General features: G+C 35.7%; 1 protein-coding gene across 1 annotated transcript in view; it reads left to right on the top strand.

The window, feature by feature from the left end:
• The window catches only part of Adamts6 (ADAM metallopeptidase with thrombospondin type 1 motif 6), a 200,992-nt gene that overhangs the window by 50,689 nt on the left and 129,712 nt on the right, over positions 1-20,591 (top strand). The window contains exons 7-9 of the mRNA XM_038323313.1: positions 882-925; positions 5,234-5,339; positions 18,351-18,497. Coding sequence (XP_038179241.1) covers positions 882-925; positions 5,234-5,339; positions 18,351-18,497 — 297 coding nt within the window. The remainder of the gene's footprint in view (positions 1-881; positions 926-5,233; positions 5,340-18,350; positions 18,498-20,591) is intronic.

Raw genomic sequence — 20,591 nt, 5'->3', positions numbered from 1 at the left:
ATAAGTTGATTATAAAACATTCAGTATATACTCTCTGGTACTTTTCCCCCTTTTATTGAAGTAGTTTTTTTTCTTACATTATATTTCCTGATTATAGTTTCCTCTCTCCTTACTCCTCCAAGTTGCTCCCTGCCTCTCCCATCCAGATCCAATCCCTTTCTGTCTCTCATTAGAAAGAAGACAGGATTCTAAGGGATAATAATAAAGTAAGATAAGCATATCAATTTTGACTTAACATCTCCAATGTAATATATTTTAAAATATGTAGCATTTCATTAATATCTTTTCTATCGAGTTCTGATGCAGCCTAGTGGTAGAGTCTAACATTAAGAAAACTTTCTATTCAGAATTTATTTATTTATTTAAGTCACTTAAAATTTTTGTATTTTCACCATGTACATTCTACTGTACAATTAGGAATAAAATATAACATTGATTTATTTCTTGTTGATGTACTACACTGTCTTTTTTTAAAGACAAGTACCTGTGTAGTGTTGAAAGAACTTCAAATAGTGCTAGAGACATATACTCTGTGGCTATAGCAAGAAAGTACTCTAGCAGTCTAGCAGGATCAAAGAGATTTATTATTAATAATAAAACCCACTCAATGAGATAGAAGAAGTAGCAGCCTGTAGATAAGCTATTGAAAACAATGTGATAGTTTAATAGAATTCTCTGGGTTTTGCTGGAAGGAATCCTACTGATTTGTAGGCAGAACTGAGAGTGTGCGCAGTCTGCCTTACCCATAGGGCTGGTCATGCAGTACTCCAGCTGCTGCTCAAAATTTCTTCCATTTTGATCTGAACAAACAGAACTCCAAAAAAGAAATGCAAGGAATATATAAATATTCTACAAATTTTATCTTTTTTTCTCCTCCATAGATATGATATCTGCACTTATAAAAATAAGCCCTGTGGAACATTGGGTAAGTTTTGTTTTGTTTTGTTTGAGTAAAGGATAGTTTAGATGTCTTTTTCAGGCAATGATGATACTATTAATTATTATTAATTGGCTTAATTTTTTTGTTACATGGGAAATTGCCCCTAAAATTTTTAAACATAACCTTTCTTGCATATATAATTAGCTTGAAACAAAATTTTCTTCCCATTCTAGTGAAAAAAATTAAATTTTTATTAGATGTGTATTCTCTGGAAAATGGAATGAATGAAAACAACTTAGAAGGTTATTTAAAAGTTGATAGTAATTACAAATTAAAGCTACAAGTCATTTTCATATTTTCTGTCTTTCTAATACATTTTGTAAAAGAAAATCAAAACACAAACCCCAAACTAGGATGTTTGAGACAAATGAAAGCTTATTGTTATCATGACTTGAAGGAAAGAAAAGAAAACAAACAAATTGAGATACTAAAATAGAAGCATAAAGAATTATACTTCTTTTGGTATGTTTTATTTTGAAAAACCTTATCTTCCATGAACTCTGGTATTTTAAAAAATGTTAGTCCAGCCAGGCGGTGGTGGCGCATGCCTTTAATCCCAGCACTCAGGAGGCAGAGGCAGGTGGATCTCTGTGAGTTCGAGTCCAGTGTGGTCTTCAAGAGCTAGTTCCAGGACAGTCACCAAAGCTACAGAGAAACTCTGTCTTGAAACCCCTCCCCCCCAAAAAGTTAGTCCAATTACCACAGAATTTCATAAAAGAATATAGCCAGAGGTGGAGAAAGACAGAGGAATTTTCTTTTGCTTTTTGAAAAACATTTCAGTAATTATCTTGAATTCTTAAAAAAAAGTTTATTTTGTTACAAAGCATTATTTCATATTGGTTGAAAGGTAAGTGCAAACACAAATGGATTAATATGCAGCTTCCCAGTAGGCCAAATAACCAAGCAACTAATGATATTTTTACGGTTAAATTTTTTCCCCTTGACAATTTTTAGTGTCATGAAAACTTTTTACAGACTCATAAGCTAAAAAGTAAGAGACAGTGGTTTTGTTGTTGTTGTTGTTGTTGACTTCTATATGTCATGTCTCAGTTTTCTTATCTGTAAATTAAATCAATTTCTGTAAATATCCTAAGCATTTGGGAATATCCAATTAAAGTAGGCTTAGGGGAAAAAGTGTTTCCAACTTCCTGGTGGTTCAGTGAAACATCCCTTTAAAGAACGGAATTTCTCTTGATCATTTTTACACTGTTTCTCCTGTCCTGTGTTTTTCAAGATTACAACTAGAGGAGAAATGCTAATTAGCCAATGCCTAGTATTAACCGTGAAAAAATTTTGTAGTTAAATGCCTATCACAGAAAGAACTCTCTTTGCTGAACTAGCTCATGCTAGGATTTTCTTTGTAGTGTTTTAAGAGCAACTGAGAAAATCTGACATTCAGACTAGCGTTGACAGTTTCAGTGTGTTTGTTATCTTTTATAGTCTTTTAAACCCCCTTGTTTCTCAGTTTCATTATTAATGCTGTAGAAGTACTATCTGCGCTTTTACTAAAGTGATATTGTTAAAATCAATTAAGAAAAAAATCTAATTGCTTTGAAAATTAATACTATAATCAAGGAACAGGCATTATTATTTGATATAGAATGACATGCAGTGTTTTATTTAATTGGTTTATTTATTGTTCAAATTCTATAGATATCTATTAAGTGTTTTATGTACTTTAGAACCAATGAACACTAAAGCCTCAAAACATGTATACATATAAACTGGAGCTTATATTTCCAAGCATCTATGTTATAAGCAGATAAGTATATATATTCTCATTCTGTTCTTTGAAGGCATTCTATTTACATTGACAGGCTCTTTATTCTGACATGAGTAATACGGACTACTTAGTACTTCCATTGTCATTACTAATAATAAAGTTTACTGTCTAATTAGTTCATTTTTTTCAAAATAATATATTGTAACTTTAATAATTCATTCATTTTTACAGTCAATAAATTAATTGCTAGGTACATATGAATGTAATTTGAAGTTCAATTATTTGTAAATTAAAGTTATTATTTTTGAAAACTGAATAAAATGCATATATAGACACATGAATTGACTTTTATATGTGGGAAATATCAGTTTCAAATCAAACAATAACCAATTTTAGCATCTTTTGTGTTGATATTTATGATGAGGTGGATTTTTTGATAATCTCCTGATTAATAACTCTACTGGCCAGTTGAATTATAAGGGTAATTAGGATTAAGGGTGAAAGCTGACCATCAAACTGAGGAAATCTAAATGACCCGAACAAGCATGACACCCTGATCAACACTATCACACAAAAGAATTTTGACAGCAGCAGTTGTTAGGAAACTGGAAAATGGTGGAAGTTAGTGAAAAATATGCTAGTGTTTATTCTTATATTAGTTAAGATTTACCTTTATTAGTTTTCAAAAATCAATAGTTCCTCTCCAAATAAATCCTTTCTATAGTTGTCCTTTAGTTTGTTAACAGTTTATGTCAGATTTCAAGTAAATATGTCCCTATAACTGCACTGGAGTATCGGTGAGGATTCTTAACTCAAAATACAGTCATAGAGCACATACTAAAAGAAAAACCACCAACAGTGCAAATAAAGACCAAACAAACAAACAAAATACCTCCCAATTCAGCACCACAATCTTTAGAAAAACAAAAGGGCAGTTTATGGAATTATAAGAAATATTACTTTGTCAATAATTGTTACTGGTAATCCTGTAAAAGTTACTCATAAAAGTAACAGTATTACAAAATAGTGTTCTTTGTTATCTTTTTCTTCCCATATGTTCTTCCATATTGAACCTAACAGTTTAGGCCAAGTAGTGTTTTGATTCTGTTTGGTGTGTGTGTTCTTTAAGTAGAAGTAACATTTGTAAGATATTTTTGGTTAGTCAAAGCATGAATATATTTTTCCCCAAGTGGTCCTTTTTATTGTCTTCTTTTCAGGGCCTAATGTCTTTAAGTGGCATGGGAGGTCAGCACAGTGGTGTCACCAGTGCTTATGCCAACTCTGAGACAGAAATAACCCGTTTCTAACTGCTGTTCATCCCTTGTAAAACAGTAGACAAAGCTGTATTAGCAAATCCAACACTCACCTTAACTTTGTTATAGTGTGACTGTTATCTTAATACTTACATCAGAAAGAACAGGGAACATAGTTTCTAGAGCTTCCTTGGTAGAAAATAGGGATTGAATAGTGTTGACTGTTCCCTGTTAGTGTCACTGGGAAATTGCACCATTGCAGATCATTCCTTGCCTGTTTCTCTCAGTAAATGTCCTTAGAATTGAATTGAGGTAACCTTGCAAGGAAGGTAGTTCCTAACACTGCAGTAACATGGTAACAGAGCACAGAAAATATCCTCATTGCTTTCCCCTCAGCATCTTTAATGACTGTTCTCCTCCCGGGTTATTTGGCATCTGCTTCCTCATAACAGATGGCATTTTTCATTTCTCACACAATTCTTTTTTCTAAGTGCTGATTTCAAATTCTATACTAATTCACAGAGCATAATCCATAGAGCATGGTATTCATTTAAAAGTAAATACTAAAGCTTCCAAGGGGAAATAGCTCAAGTAACGTAACATTTCAGAAGAAATCAGCGAATTAACACCATGGTTTTGCTTTACAAGTAAGAACTCTAAAGCACTGAAGAGGCGTTGGGGAGATGAAAACACTGAATGCACAAATATATATTTATAAATATATATAAGTATATATATAAATGCTGCTATCAGGACTAATTATGGAAGATTAAAAAAGTACAAAAGTTTCATAGTTTCATCCTTCATAGTTCTTCCCCCCTGTTTTGAACCATCTATTTTTGTAAAAAATAAAAATGTCACTTATAAAGCCATTTGGGATTCCCTTTTTGTTAACTAAAAAGTTGCTTGTATATTTTTATGAACCCACTCAACTTAAACAGATCTCTTTAGAAAAATAATGTGGATATATTTTGCTTTCTACAGCCTGAAGAATATTAAAATAGAAATGCTTTCTTGAATTCCCTTTTCTGGCTCAAGTTACTAGGTGGTCCCAAGTTACCAGAAGTAAAATTTATAAATCTAACCCCTAGTCTAGACATTTTCCAGCACTGACTGTAGTTCAGAAAATATTAATGTCTAGCCGGCAAAGTGAAATTCCCCCCAGTGATTTTGCAAATGACTAGAAAGTTAACCTTTTGCCAGCTGCTCCTTCTGTGCGTGGAGGTTATTAAAAAGAATCTAGGCATTTAGAAGTATAGGCTTTTAAAGGCTAAAACACCTTGGCTTGACCCTTTGTGTCTTTTTCTGTTTATTCAGGCTTAGCCTCTGTGGCTGGAATGTGTGAGCCTGAAAGGAGCTGCAGCATTAATGAAGACATTGGCCTGGGTTCAGCTTTTACCATTGCACATGAGATTGGTCACAAGTGAGTGCATTTAAGAAAATCAAAATAAAGTGTAGAACTCCACTCTTGGAACTACTTGTAACTACTGTGTAAAAAGCCTGAACTCAATTCTTCTTTACAGCCTTTTTGAGAGCTTTCAATAGAGACTGTTATCATCTTGGGTATTGGGATAAATCTTCATAAGAACTGGAGACTTGTTAAATAGACAAACATATCACACTTGAATGTTGCTATGGGCATTTAAACAGTGAGTTTTAGCTGTCTTCTCTACACCTAGGTCCTTATAAAATCCCATTGTGTAAGCACTCTCTCTTTTCCTCAAATGGTAATTTATGTGTTTTGTCTTATGCTTGTTTGTTTTGGCATGTTTATTTTTTATATTTGTTATTGTTTCTTGATATATATATACATATATATATATTTACAGAACAGAGTCTTGTTCTGTAGTCCAGGCTGACATTGATTGACTTAGATAGGCTGCCCTGGAATGCATGGTAATCCTCCTCTCTCAACCTTCTGAGTGTTGGAGTGACAAGAGTGAGCCACCATTTCTGGCTACATGTATTTATTTACACTATTGACACTACTTCCTTAAAATGAACATTTGCTTTTCTTTCGTGAAGTGGGAAGCATGCCTTCTCTAGGCATGTGTACATAGCCATTGATATGAAAACTCACATGTTACCAAAAACTTGTAAGAGTTCATCCTTGTTTTTTAAGGAGGACCTTAAGTTTTTAATATTTATTTCAAATAAATCAATGCCCATATTTAAAACTATACTTTCAACCAACCCCCAATGGCAATAAACTCATTATTTAAAAGAACAGACAAAAGTAAATGTAAAAGTCTGTTCATGAGAAAGGAGAGTTTTGACAATAGTTTCCTGTATTCCAGATGTTTGTGTTCTGAAGACTGAACCATGGCTTGTCCCTAGTGTTAATATGGTTTGAAGTAATGCTCTAGTACAGTTGAAATGAAACAAGAGTCTCTGTTTACTGACGGGCTTAGCTCTTGAGCCACCTTGTCCTGCTTTCTTCTGAAACAGAATTTACTAACATTTAGCAATGGGATAGTTATATCTACTACATTAAAAATGGGAAAATATGGAGATCTTGTCTATTTCCTCTTCCCAGGGGGATCTATATGTTTCTCTTAGTGTTCACCTTGTTACTTAGCTTCTCTGGTGTTATGGACTATAGGCTTAATATCCTTTGCTTTACAGCTAGTACCCACTTATAAGTGAGTACACACCATATTCATCTTTCTGGGTCTGGATTACCTCACTCAGGATTTTTTTCTAGTTCCATCCATTTGCATGCAGTTTTCAAGACATCATTGTTTTTAACGATGAGTAGTACTCCATTGTGTAAATGTACCACATTTTCTTTATCCATTCTTTAGTTAAGGGGCATCTCTAGGTTTTTTCCAGGTTCTGGCTATAATAAATAATGCTGCTATGAATGTAGTTGAACAATGTCCTTGTAGTATGATTATGCATTCTTTGGGTATATGCCCAAGAGTAGTATTGCTGGATCCTGAGGTAGGTTGATTCCCAATTTTCTGAGATACCACCATACTGATTTCCAAAGTGGTTGTACAAGTTTGCATTCCCACCAGCAATGAAGGAGTGTTTTCTTTACTCCACATCTTCTCTAGCTAGCATAAGCTATCATTGGTGTTTTTGATCTTGGCCATTCTGACTGGTGTGAGATGGAATCTCAGAGTCATTTTGATTTGCATTTCCCTGATGGCTAAGGATGTTGAACATTTCCTTAAGTGTCTTTCAGCCGTTTGAGATTCTTCTGTTGAGAATTTTCTGTTTAGATTTGTTCCCCATTTTTAATTGGATTTTAATGTCTAATTTCTTGAGTTCATTATATATTCTGGTTATCACTCCTCTGTCTGATGTGTGGTTTTTGAAGATCTTTTCCTATTCAGTAGACTGCCTTTTTGTCTTATTGACTGTGTTCTTGCTTTACAGAAGCTTCTCAGTTTCAGGAGGTCCCATTTATTTATTGTTGCTTTCAGTGTCTGTGCTACTGGTGTTATATTTAGGAAGTGATTTCCTGTGCCCATGCATTGAAGGCTATCAGGTTCAGTGTGGTTGGATTTATATTGAGGTCCTTAATCTATTTGGACTTGAGTTTTGTGCATGGGGATAGATATGGATCTATTTGCATTCTTCTACATGTTGTCATCCAGTTATGCCAGCATCATTTGTTGAAGATGTGCCTTGCCCTCTCTGGGGAGTGGATGGAAGTGTGGGGAAGGGGAAAGTGGAGGGAATGGGAGGAGGGGAGGGAGTGGGAACTAGGATTGGCATGTAAAATGAAAAAAGATGGTTTGTTTTATTTTTAAAAAAATAAAATTTTAAAAAGTGAGGAGAAAAAGGAAAAATAAGTAGTTTTAGTTGAGACAACAATTTTTTTGTTTAAAACTCATGTTTATATGAGTTTTTAATTAATTTTTAATCAATCATCTACTTTTTTAAATGGTGAAATGGATTAAAAATGAAAAACAATATAAATCACTATTTGTGCTCCAGAGGTAATTCTTGAGGAAAACCCAGAGTTCAGGATTCTTTCTCCCTTCTTTCCTTCCTTCATTCCTAAGTTCTTTCTTCTCTCTCTCCTTTCCTCCGCTCCTCTCATTCTCTTTCTGTTAAAATTAAGTTCTTATTAAATTTGAGTCATTTTGTTGTCTTGCTAACTTTTATAAAACTGGAGTTGATTTGGTTCTAAATTCAAGTAACCATCAAGTTTTAATCCTGGCTGGATTCAGACAGAAATAGTCACTGCTGCATTTTTAATCCAGTTTCCATTGTAACAAAAAGCAGAGAACAAAGGAAAAAGCACTCCTAACCAGGCAGTTCATCTTTAATTCACTCAAAAATCTGGCTCATTAATGACGGTCAGAGTCTTATACAACCTAACAAATTTTTGTTTGTTTTTTTTGGTTGGTTGGTTTTGTTTTGAGACAAGAGTCTTAGAATTCAGGTTTGGCTGGCCTGGAACTCAGAGATCTGCCTGCCTCTGCTCCTAAATAAAGTGTATACCACCATGTCTGGCTCTATACCAAATTGAGTAGGCTCTGCTAGAGTCACTAATGTTAAAAGATAGATACCAAGTAACGGATGAATAATGTGTTATAAACACGCTGTCATTTCATGCAGTCACCAGTTCACCCATGTCAGTGCCGTGTCAATGCCAACACCTGCGCTTTCACTCCTTTTTGTATTTATCTTGTTTTTGTTGTTTTCAATTCTTTTTTTATTGTATCTGACTGTTTTGACCTGCATATATGTGTGTGTACTATGTGTGTATATACTGTCAATGGATGTCAGAAGAGGCCATTGGATACCCTGGAACTGTAGTTTCAGATGGTTGTAAGCCACCATGTTGGTGCTAGGAAGCAAACCCTGGTCCTATGCAAGAACAAGTGCTCTTTATTGTTTGTCATCTCTTTATGCTCCCCCTTAATTTTAAGTAGCTCAGGTAAAGATTTATCTTCCTTCCTACCATTTATTAACATTTCACTACCTCTCAAGCTTTCTAAATTGTATTTGTTTGTTTGGATTTTGTTTTAGTACTTTTAAAAAGTCCTATACTTTACGTAGAATAATTGTGAGACTGTAGACTATTCTCACTTGTAGTGATGTGCTGCGGGCTGCATCCCACCACCCGGCTCCCTCATGGCTAGCTTTACACGTGAAATAACAACACACAAATTGTATTCATTGAAACACTGCTTGGCCCATTAGTTTCAGCCTCTTACTCACATCTTGATTAACCCATATCTAATAATCTGTGTAGCACCACAAAGTGGTGCCTTACCAGGAAGATTCTAGCTTACGTCCATCTTGGGCCGGAGCTTCATTGTGTCTGTCTCCCTGAGGAGAGGCATGGCATCTGCCCCAGAGAGGTGAGGCATGACTATTGCCTGAGGCATCATACTGAGCCATCTACCTCACGTCCTTCCTGTTCTGTCTACTCCACCCACCTAAGGGCTGGCCAAGGCAGTTTCTTTATTAACGAATGAAATCAACACAAACAGAAGACTCTCCCACATCATTTCCCCTTTTTCTGTTTAAACAAAAAAGAAGGCTTTAACTTTAACATAGCAAAATTACATATAACAAAACAGTTATCAAGTAAGAATTACAGTTACAATATTTATATCTACTTTATCTTTTATCATAACAAAGGAAAACAACTATAACTATCTATTCTCACTTACCTTGGAATAATGTTCTTTAACACTTAATTCTTGTCTGAAAGTGAGTTTTAGATGGAGTATGGAAATCTCACAAAATCCTTAAGATTGAGAGCTAGAATACGTTCATTCAAATATGTCATTTGACTGGAAGAACAGAGCAAAACCCAAACAAACAACTATCTGTTTTCTCATGCCCAGATGGTTATTATGTTGCTGTCATTTCTTCTCTCTTTCCCTGTACTGAGAAGAAGAACACCTTTACCTGTAACCATTTAATGTGTATTAGTTAGATTATTACTTTTTCAGGGAAATTATGTTTCATGAAGATCCCTTTACTTATTCCTAAGATGGTAGTGCTTAGCTTTCAGTAACTCAGCAGATCTACTCTGGTAGTAGTCATGCTATCATTAAAATAAAGAAACTCAGTCTGGAGAGATAGGTTAGTGGTAGAGAAATGACTAGCATACAAAAGGCTTTTGATTCCATATTTGATCCCTAACACTTTGTAAAAAAATCCCTCAAAGGGAACAAGAAACTGAGGTAGATCACTTCCTTCTGAAATAAAGTGGCAGCTCTAAGAATGCATCAGGTATATTTTCCAACCTGAATGTGCTGTGCCTTTGCCTCCCGGCTGACAGTTTGTGTGGCCATGTGAATTTTATCATTTAATGCAACGAATTTTAAGCCATAGGGTGATACATATAGATTCTTTACAGTGAGAATCTTTGATCATTAATTATTAAGAAGACCTCTTACTGAATGACTAGAATGTGTGAATAATTTTCTACTTTTCAAAGATTTGTTGAGAATGCGTTTTGTGCCCAATTTGTATTTTTATAGATATAATATCCATTTAAATGGGTGTTTGATAACGCTTTTATTTGGCTAGATCTTCACTAGCAACTCTCCATCTCTTTGTGAATTCATGTGTACTTGTGCCTGTGTGTATGCGTGTGTGTGCATGTCTGTTTGTTTGCACATGCATGCATGTACATGCACTCATGAATGTGGAGGCCCAAACACACTTGGATGTCATTCCTCAAGTACTGCCTACTTTCTTTTTGAGGCAAAGTCTCTTCTGGCCCTGTAGGCTAGGCCAGCTGGCTACTGAGTTTCAGGTATCCACTTCCCAAAGCTAGGATTGCACGTGTGTTAACAAATGTAGGATCCTTAGAGACTGAATTTGGCTTTAAATGTTTATGCAACAAACAGCTTTCAGACTGAGCCCTTTCCCCCTCTCCACTCCTCTTTAAATATGTATTTCTATACTTTTGTGGAAAACTAGAAATTAGTTTTCTTGTCAAATGTAATGATGGACTTTATGCTATGCTATGTCTAGCTTTAATGTGAGTTACAAACGAAAGGCACTTGATAACCTCAAAGGAAGATATATTTTTTGAAAGACTGTTTAATTAATTGTGTGGTTTTCATACTTTTAGAAGTTGAGAAAAATTATGATGTCAACAGCATGGCAAGATTTCAATCAGACATCCCTTGTATTACAAATAATTCCCAATGTTTCTAATTGTACAAAAATAATATTAAAAGAGGTAAAATGTATTCTGTAATTTTAGAGATGCATATCAAAGTATTTTTGAACTAAAATGTCTTATATTTGTCTTTAGTAAAGCTAAAAGATAAAGCAAGAAAATGACAGTTTTTCAAATTATTCTCTCAAATGCTGTGTGTTGATGACTTCTTCTCCTATAATATAAGATATAGCACTTTGGCTGAGGTTTAGTAAGTGGGAATGACTAGAGCCAAGTCATTCTGAAAGAGCTGTGTCACAAAGAAGTGATAATTTCTCTTAATTGGGGCACATGATAGAGTGAGACTGAATAATTTCTTTTCCTTATCTCTCAAGGGCCAGTTGTAGTTCTTAAAATTCTGCCTCCTGGGGTGGGGGCTATGAGACAGTTCAGTGGTTAAAGGACTTTGCTGCCAAGCCTGATAGATTTGATTCTGGGGACCGACAGGGAACAAGGAGAGAACAAATTCTGCACATTGTCTTCTGACCTCCATGTGTGTCTCCCAACACATAAATAAATGTAATGAATAAATATAATTGCACATAATAATTTTGCTTGTGGATTGGGGTGATTGCTGTGCAAAAGAGGACCTGAGTTTATGTGGTTTTCAACATTTTTTCCTGTATCATCAATAAGGGTCTGATTAAAGCAAACTTTCATAACTAATTAATCACATTATATTCAGTTTATATTACAAGATTTTTGCGAGCTAAGTTTATCATATTTATTTAGGTAAAGGCTACTGAATGGTTTGGCAGTAAAGGAGCTTGTGCAAGCCTGGAAGCCTTGTAAAGGTTCAAGGAGAAAACCAGCTTCACAGTGTTGTTTTTTTCACACACATCATGCACACATTCACTAACCATGAATAAAACCATAATAGAACTTAAGTAAAGATTCATTTAAAAATTGCTCATTTGGGAGTTCTGTGGATAGCTATAAGTTTTTGTCTCAGAACATGAAATATAATGGTGATAATGATGTTGACTTCTGGTATAGAAATAAAAGAGATGAGACTAAGTCATATGAACAAGACAGACAAAGTTTCTTGATTAAGACCTCATTTTGAGACAACCAACTTAAGCCAAAATAGCCAGGACTGACCAGGCATAACCAGACAGCTTTTATTAATTTCTTCAATAAATTAAAAGTTTTGTAATTGTCCATTAGTCATGCATGGACAGTTTCCAAATATGCTTTTCTGTGTGCAAACATCATGACCTTGTACTAGTTGGGCTAAGGGGTCATTAACATGATTTAGAAACTACAGATTTGCCAAGTGGTGGTGGCGCATGCCTTTAATCCCAGCACTTGGGAGGCAGAGGCAGGCGGATCTCTGTGAGTTCGAGGCCAGCCTGGTCTACAAGAGCTAGCTCCAGGACAGGCTCTAAAGCTGCAGAGAAACCCTGTCTCGAAAAACAAACAAACAAAAAAAAAAAACAAAAAAAGAAACTACAGATTTATAATATCTAGCATTATCATTTTACATGAATGTCCTAACCCTAAGCATGAGGGACTTTAAGTACTTGAGTTCCTAAAAAGTTCAAAGGTATCATAGAATATAATCATTCCAGTGAGTGGATAGGCAAGCAGTTAGCCTTCTGTTATTGATTTGAGAAAATCTTTTCTTTATATTTTTCTTTTCATTCTTTTTTGTGTGTACAAATCTTTTATTAAAATTTACCATGTTCATATGAAGAGATGAATAGTGTGCCACAAAGCTGGAGGCAATAAAATGAGCAGCCATGGTGTGACACTGTGGTGACAAGTCTACTAATCCTATTTTAGTCATCTATCAAACAGCATAAGTTTCAATTATTAGGCAAAGTTTTATGAACAGGTGTGAACTTGATAGAGATTTCTGTGGGGAGGATAGAGAGTGGAAGGAAGGTAGGAGAGAGAGTTGTCAGTACGCAGTGTACATGTGTTAAAACATGAACAGTTACACTTGTAATCCCATCTTTTGGAAGATAGAAGTGGGAGGATTTGTGTGAGGCCAACTAGAGCTATACACAGGGAAAGCCTGTCTCAAGAAACAAAATTTAAAAAAAGGCAAATTTTTTTAGCAAAAAATAGATGTCATGTTTCTGCAAAGTGACCCAGTAAACAGTTATAATCCATATTCAGATGCATTTTTAAAACTAGACAGAAACTAATAATAGTATATTGCTTTGCTGTGTGCTCTCCAGTTAGTGATTTCCAGGTTAATGAAGGACAAGTAAAAGCAGAGGGCTTTCTAGAAGCCCCACCCCTGTGTCGTCACCTGTGTAGCTCTCTTAAACCACCGAGCTTCTGCCTTGGTTTACTCTGAAGCAGCTCCTAGGATGTAAACATTCTAGTTTGTGCCGAATCTGTTTGTGGGCAACAGGCCAATGACCTAGGGTTTTTATGTCTCTGGTTTTCTTGTGGTGGTCCCTACTAGTTTTTGTTGTTGTTGTTGTTGTTGTTTGTTTTTTGTTTTGGTTTTTTCGAGACAGGGTTTTCCTGTAGTTTCTAGAGCCTGTCCTGGAACTAGCTCTTGTAGACCAGGCTGGCCTCGAACTCAGAGATCCGCCTGCCTCTGCCTCCCGAGTGCTGGGATTAAAGGCATGTGCCACCACCGCCCTGCTCCCTACTGGTTTTAATGGAGGCTGGATTACCTATACAGATAGTAACACATTTTCAGACAAGTGGAATCCCTACTTCAAAAGAGGTTTAAATACTGACCTGGGTGTCAACGGTTACATCAAACAAATTCTCTTCTAATTTTGACACCAAATGTCTCCTCTGTCTGTTTTCTTGGCACTCACAGTCATGTACTCCAATGCAAGGTTGTAGTGTGAAGCGGCGGGGCTGCGTCCCGCCACCCGGCCGCCGGCTAGCTTTACACCCGAAATAATTACACGGAAACTGTATTCTTTTAAACACTGCCTGGCCCATAGTTTCAGCCTCTTATTGGCTAATTATCATATCTTTCTTTAACCCATATTTAGTAATCTGGGTAGCACCACGAGGTGTGGCTTACCAGGAGAGATCTTAACCTGCGTCCATCTCGGAGAGCAGCAGCATGGAGACTCACTATGGCGACTGCCTAAAGCGTCTCCCCAACTCTACTTCCTTGTTCCCACAATTCTGTTCTGTCTACTCCACCTACCTAATTTTCTGTCTCTTAAAGGGCCAAGGCAGTTTTCTTTATTAATTAACCAATGAAAGAAACATAGACAGATAACTCTCCTCCATCATTTCCCCTTTTTCTGTTTAAACAAAAAAGAAAGGCTTCAACTTTAACATAGCAAAATGACATATAACAAAACAGTTATCAAGCAAGTATTACAGTTACAATAGTTAAATCTATTTTATCTTTTATCATAACTAAGGAAATCTATAACTATCTATTTATTCTTCAACTCCATCAAAGACTCCAGAAGGATATAATATTACCTAAGTAAACAAGTCATTTGTAACTTTCAAACTCTAGAAATGACAGAGACAACTCGCTGCCTAGACAGTCACCCAAAGTTCCTCTGTACCGTTGGGGCATCCATCTTCAGCCTTCAGGCCCATAGTGTCCAGCAGACTTTTTCATGAAGCAGGAAATTCCAAAGACAGTTCAGTCACTTTCTGCTGTGTCCTGCAGAACTTCTCGCAGACTCTTTCATGAATCAGGAACCCCGAAAGACCATCTCACCTTTAGGCAAGTTCAGCAGTCCTCTCTCTGCGGGTTCTTTGTGTCCAGTTTATGGAACAGTCCAGCCAAGAGCAGTTTCTTGCCCAAATGGCTAACAAACTCCATAAGTAGCCTCTTCGATGCCCATCTTCCTCTCGAAGTAGATTGGTGCTGCCAGGAGCAGACGTGTCTCATTGTCATGAAAAACCCTAAGTTATTAAAACATTAAATGCCATATTCTGCAGTCTTTGAAAGATATGAAGAATGTCTATCTAACTGAAATATATCTCTACATATCTAGAAAATCTAATAACATGACTACAAGCTTAACTATTATCAATGATTATCCATTAACAACCTATATTTCCTAATTATACATTACAGTTTTTAAAATGAACTACAATCACAATAGCTTAATCAAGATCAGAAATACATATACATATAACAAAATTGACCTTAAAATCTATACCAATGCAAATTCATATCTATATCATCTCCCCCTTTAAATGTAAAAGAACATTTATAAGCAATATTTGGGAAAATGGGCGCAGTTTTTTCTCTCCAAACTGCTTCCTGCTGAATGGGGGCACTGTTATTTAGGTCTTTCATGGTGTAACCTGTGTGCTAGGTTCCTCTCAGTTGGCAGTTGAGTGAAGTAATTTTTTGAAGATGTTCACAGCAACCTTTCAGGAGGGCGTGGTCTATCATACCATATTGGGATAGAAGCAATCCACAGAGTCTCCTCCTCTGTGAAAACAAAAGAAGAAACTCTTTTCCAAAGCATCATGTTCTTAGATCCAAATCCTGAAGTCATACCGTTAAGATGTCCATTCTGGTCTAGACTGGCAGCCCATATAATGAAATGTCTCTCTCCTATTTAGCTCCTTTACAGTCAAAAATTTCAAAGAAAACACGATAAAATACATAATCCAGACTCTCTGTGAATTTTCCATTTTTACGTGGCTTATATTTACTCTATCACTTACTTTATTCTGTCTCTTTAAAGGCTTTACCTTTTTTTTTTAAAGGCATTAACTTTATTTTCTATATTTTTTCTTCTCTTTCGCTCTCAAGCCTACGTACATTTATCCAACATTGTGACCCATTTAAAGGCCTTCTATGTCTGAATCATTTCTATTGTGAACCTGTAATTTTTTTACTATCCAGGAGCACTTCTTAAAAGGTTAAGCACTTCTTAAAAACTTAAGTTGCGCCATGTAGAGGTAATATGGTACCGCCTGTTTTCAGCCAACTCTAAACCTTAACTGCACTGTTATCATGGTAATTACGATAGTTCCTGCCTGAGGTCAGCACAGTTCAGCATGGTGGAGCAGAGCCAGAGCCACTCCTGCCTCAGAGCATGGTCTCAGAGTACTTTCTTTCCGATCCCCAGCACACAAGCATCCAGTCCATAAAAGCCACTAAAATGCTTTATAGCCAGAGTTTGCACTGGCGGCACAGCGCAGGAAGCTGCGTTTAAAAATGACTCAGCTTTTTCTCTGCCGCTATTGCCAAAACAGGAAATCTCTCTACGGCACGTCCAGGCAAACAGCAAAAAGCTGTGTTAAACTCTCTCTCTCCTTTATTTAAAGCCCTCTCAGGTTTTTAAGTGGATTTAGTCACCACGTTGGAGCGCCAATCTGTAGTGTGAAGCGGCGGGGCTGCGTCCCGCCACCCGGCCGCCGGCTAGCTTTACACCCGAAATAATTACACGGAAACTGTATTCTTTTAAACACTGCCTGGCCCATAGTTTCAGCCTCTTATTGGCTAATTATCATATCTTTCTTTAACCCATATTTAGTAATCTGGGTAGCACCACGAGGTGTGGCTTACCAGGAGAGATCTTAACCTGCGTCCATCTCGGAGAGCAGCAGCATGGAGACTCACTATGGCGACTGCCTCAAGCGTCTCCCCAACTCTACTTCCATGTTCCCACAATTCTGTTCTGTCTACTCCACCTACCTAATTTTCTGTCTCTTAAAGGGCCAAGGCAGTTTTCTTTATTAATTAACCAATGAAAGAAACATAGACAGATAACTCTCCTCCATCACAAGGTAACATTGTATTATGACTGTATAGAAGATATCTCTCTTTTGTGAGATGAGGGAAATATGAGATTAAAATTAGAAACTTACATTTTATTTATAGAAAAGAGTACATAGGGCAATTGAGGCTCTCAGTATTGGTTTCCTTAAAGCTACCTGTGCCTACCTACATGACATGGGTAGATATAAGATTTCAGCTAAAAGAAAGTCACTTTTTAACTCTATCACATGTGAAAAGAGGCATAGTAGGGTTAATATAGCTTTATCAGCTTTACACAGAAAAAATATTACGTTTTCTTGAATTTCACATGTAAACTATTTCTAGTAGATTGTTTTGATCCAGTTGTGTCTAATTCAGCTTGAACTCTGCCTTCATATTCCTAGAAGATCATTCAAGGGGGTTGTCTCCAATGTGTTGTCATATTAGAATGCTAAATGTTAGTGTTTGAGGAAGGCTATTTGCTTCATTTTAGGACTCTGGATACTGTCCTATATTTTTCTCTTTGTTTATGTTACTTCCTGCACATTAATTGCTGGCTCCTCCCTTCTAATTCCATATGCATGCATAGAACATACTTTCCTTTATCTCATTCATGATGTACTTTTGACAGTCATTCCATCTTCTTTCTAAACATATAATCTTATCTTACGTCGAAGGTGAAAATCATGTGTCTCCACTGTCAATAGTACACATGTTGATATTTACATTTGTTAATCACCTGTATTTACATGTTCAGACTAGCTAGCTGTCCCTTAAGCAACTCTTCTTACCTGTTTTGTGCTTAAGGTAATTTTCTACCATGATACATTTATTAGAATTTAATACTGGAAATATAAATATTTTTGATTCGATATTCAACCTAATCATCTGGCTCTTATCTTAGAAAAGTATCCTTATGTAGTGATCATCAGTTTTTTTTATTAAACTGTATTCTGAGTTCGCTAAGACTTTAGGACAGAAAAAGAAATGGCAACGAGAGGAAAGCTTTGAAAAATGGAGGCCGTGCACTGAAAAGCTAAAATCCTTAAATATGTTAGGGTTCTCAGAAGGTGTTTAAAATCCACAGGGATGTAAGTTATATATTGCATTCTCTGTTATCAATGCTCAAAAGAAAAGGGGCTTCTGTGACTGGTTGTCACCTATACCTCAATGAAACATTGTCGTTTTCTGTAATTCCCTTTTGTATTGAAGACAGTAGGATGAACGTTACTAACACATGTAAATGTGTACTTTTGTAAAAAATAATATGATTTTTAGTGGTCATTTATCTTGCTAAATTTTAGTTTTCTCATCTGTGAAGGGTGGATTAACATACACGCCCTTTTCTGCTCAAGGAGTGATTGCATCATGCGATATGGATAACATGTGAACACATGATAAATGCAAAGAGATTTAGACATACATTGTATCATTGAATTATCCTTTGTCTCTCGAACATTAATCCTACCTTACTTTAGAGTACTGGTCTATCTTGATCAAAGCCTGATGTAACTAATAAATGACCCAATAAGGAAATAAAGGATTGTAGCAAGCTAGTTGTTTTAATTTTTCTTATTTCATTCTTTTATGTCTCCTCTGTTTCTTCCTCATTAAAACAGTTTTGGTATGAACCATGATGGAATTGGAAATTCTTGTGGGACGAAAGGTCATGAAGCAGCAAAACTTATGGCAGCTCATATTACTGCAAATACCAACCCCTTTTCCTGGTCTGCCTGCAGCCGCGACTATATCACCAGCTTTCTAGAGTAAGTAATCTCTGGAGAGTAATGATAAATTGCTCTAGAAGTAACTCATTGCTGGAAGCCTAATGCACAGTGCTTCAAATTTTGTATGAGTAATTTTATTGGGCCCACTTACATTCAGGCCTCTCCCACATGCTTTAATAAATCATGTGGCACATTTTCCAGGTCTTACACAAACAGTGAATAAACTACAAGTGGAATGAAAATATAAGTATGATTGATGTAACGAGTGATTAGAATTTTTCAGTAAATGGGAAGCATTTTCAGAAAGAATTTACATTCATATAATTTAGTAGAGAATAAACCAAACTTTAATTCAGTAATTCAGTATTTCTTGATGTGGTTGAAAGAGCTGAATTCTTTAGGAGTGTCAAAGTATCTAATAGCAGCAAATAAAAGCAACAACCAAACTAAACATCAGGGGGGAACATTTTGAGGAAGGATTTAGTATCCATCTTTTCAGCACTTGGGGAAGCTTCATCATGGTTACTGATGTAAATCCTAAGACTCTGATTCTGCACATTTATATATATGAGTAGCAAAAGTATAACTGTGTTTAGAAAAAGCGATTTTTTTCCTCATGTAACTTATATAGGCACTCATATTGGACTTTAGGACTCAGGAGACTTGAGAGTTGTTTCCTGTGTGGCCCAGGCATGTTAGTTTATCCTTTTAATCTTAAAAGGTTATGAGTTTTTAAATGAGTTTAAATCATAATGCTTATATCATTAGATATTTTGTATATCATAATGTTTAATGCTATAATATATAAATTAATTGATATTCATTAAAATCATAAACATTCATATTTTAAGTAACATCAAGGTTGCAATACTTTATGGCTGTACTATTACTTTAGCTGTTTGGTGCTTGCTACATTTTCACTTGGAGGATGAGATTAAATGCAAAATGGACATTGTTTTTAGAAAGCAGCTTATATTATACTTCATATTAACATAATTGTATTATAAAAGTTTTAAATTCAGATAGTTGATATAGCTTAAAATTTTCCTTTACTATTATTAGCCAGGTCATAGAGTCTAAAAACTTATAATTACGTAGAAAAGAAAGTTAAAATTTCCCAGCACAGATTTTGATGTAATAATCATAACATGAATGTTGAAAATAAAAGTTAAAAAATTTATTGGTAGCCAGTCGGTGGTGGCGCACGCCTTTAATCCCAGCACTCGGGAGGTAGAGGTAGGCAGATCTCCGTGAGTTCAATGCCAGCCTGGTCTACAAGAGCTAGGTCCAGGACAGGCTCCTAAGCTACAGAGAAACCTACCTTGAAAAAAAACAATTTATTGGTGCAATCATTTCTTGGGAATTCATTTCAAAAAGTTGTTCTGAATAACCATATTGTGAACTAAATTTTTTTAATTTATTTTTTAACTAAAAATGTTTAATCTTATTAAGAAGCCATTATAATATTATACTTGTCTACTGTCAGATTGGGTGAAGTGCTTTAAAAAGACAATAATTTGTTTGATATCTTTGGTAATTTTTAATAGAGAACACTGAAAATACCATTTAAAGGTGGTTTCTGATGAACTCATTTACATAAATTGTAAACAGTATTGACGTTCTCCTCTTTGTGGGAACTTGACCAGATCTGAAATTTCTTTCTTGTCTTGACTTTTGTTTTCAGATTAAAATGTTACTCTCTATCATCATAATTACAAGTTGTATAACATGCTCAGTATTTTTGTGTAATTTCAATGGCAGTCCTTCTCTTGAGTTTTAGAAGTACAATTTTTCCCCTCTGTATTCTGTTTCTGTCCATTGGTTATACAGCTCATTAGCAAGTACCGGCCCTGTATACTAAACCACAAGGACCACAGCCTAATTTTCCTGTGCCTTAGACATGGAATAAATTGTGTGTGTTCTTTTATGTACTAAAAACATACAGAAGCATAGATGGATGGACTACTTTTGAGCTCCTGCCAGGTCTTGTGTAGTTGGAGCTGTATTATGGCTGTTAAGACACTATAAAGGGGCTATATAGATTTCTGCTAAAATACAATGAAGTGACCACTGGTATGGTGAGGGGTCTCGAGCTAGTAATCCTTGCATTATAGCAGTCCATTGAATTCATGA

This window comes from Arvicola amphibius, chromosome 3 (assembly GCF_903992535.2).
Source record: "Arvicola amphibius chromosome 3, mArvAmp1.2, whole genome shotgun sequence".
Taxonomy (NCBI): domain Eukaryota; kingdom Metazoa; phylum Chordata; class Mammalia; order Rodentia; family Cricetidae; genus Arvicola; species Arvicola amphibius.
This window is presented reverse-complemented; position numbering and strand designations above follow the sequence as displayed.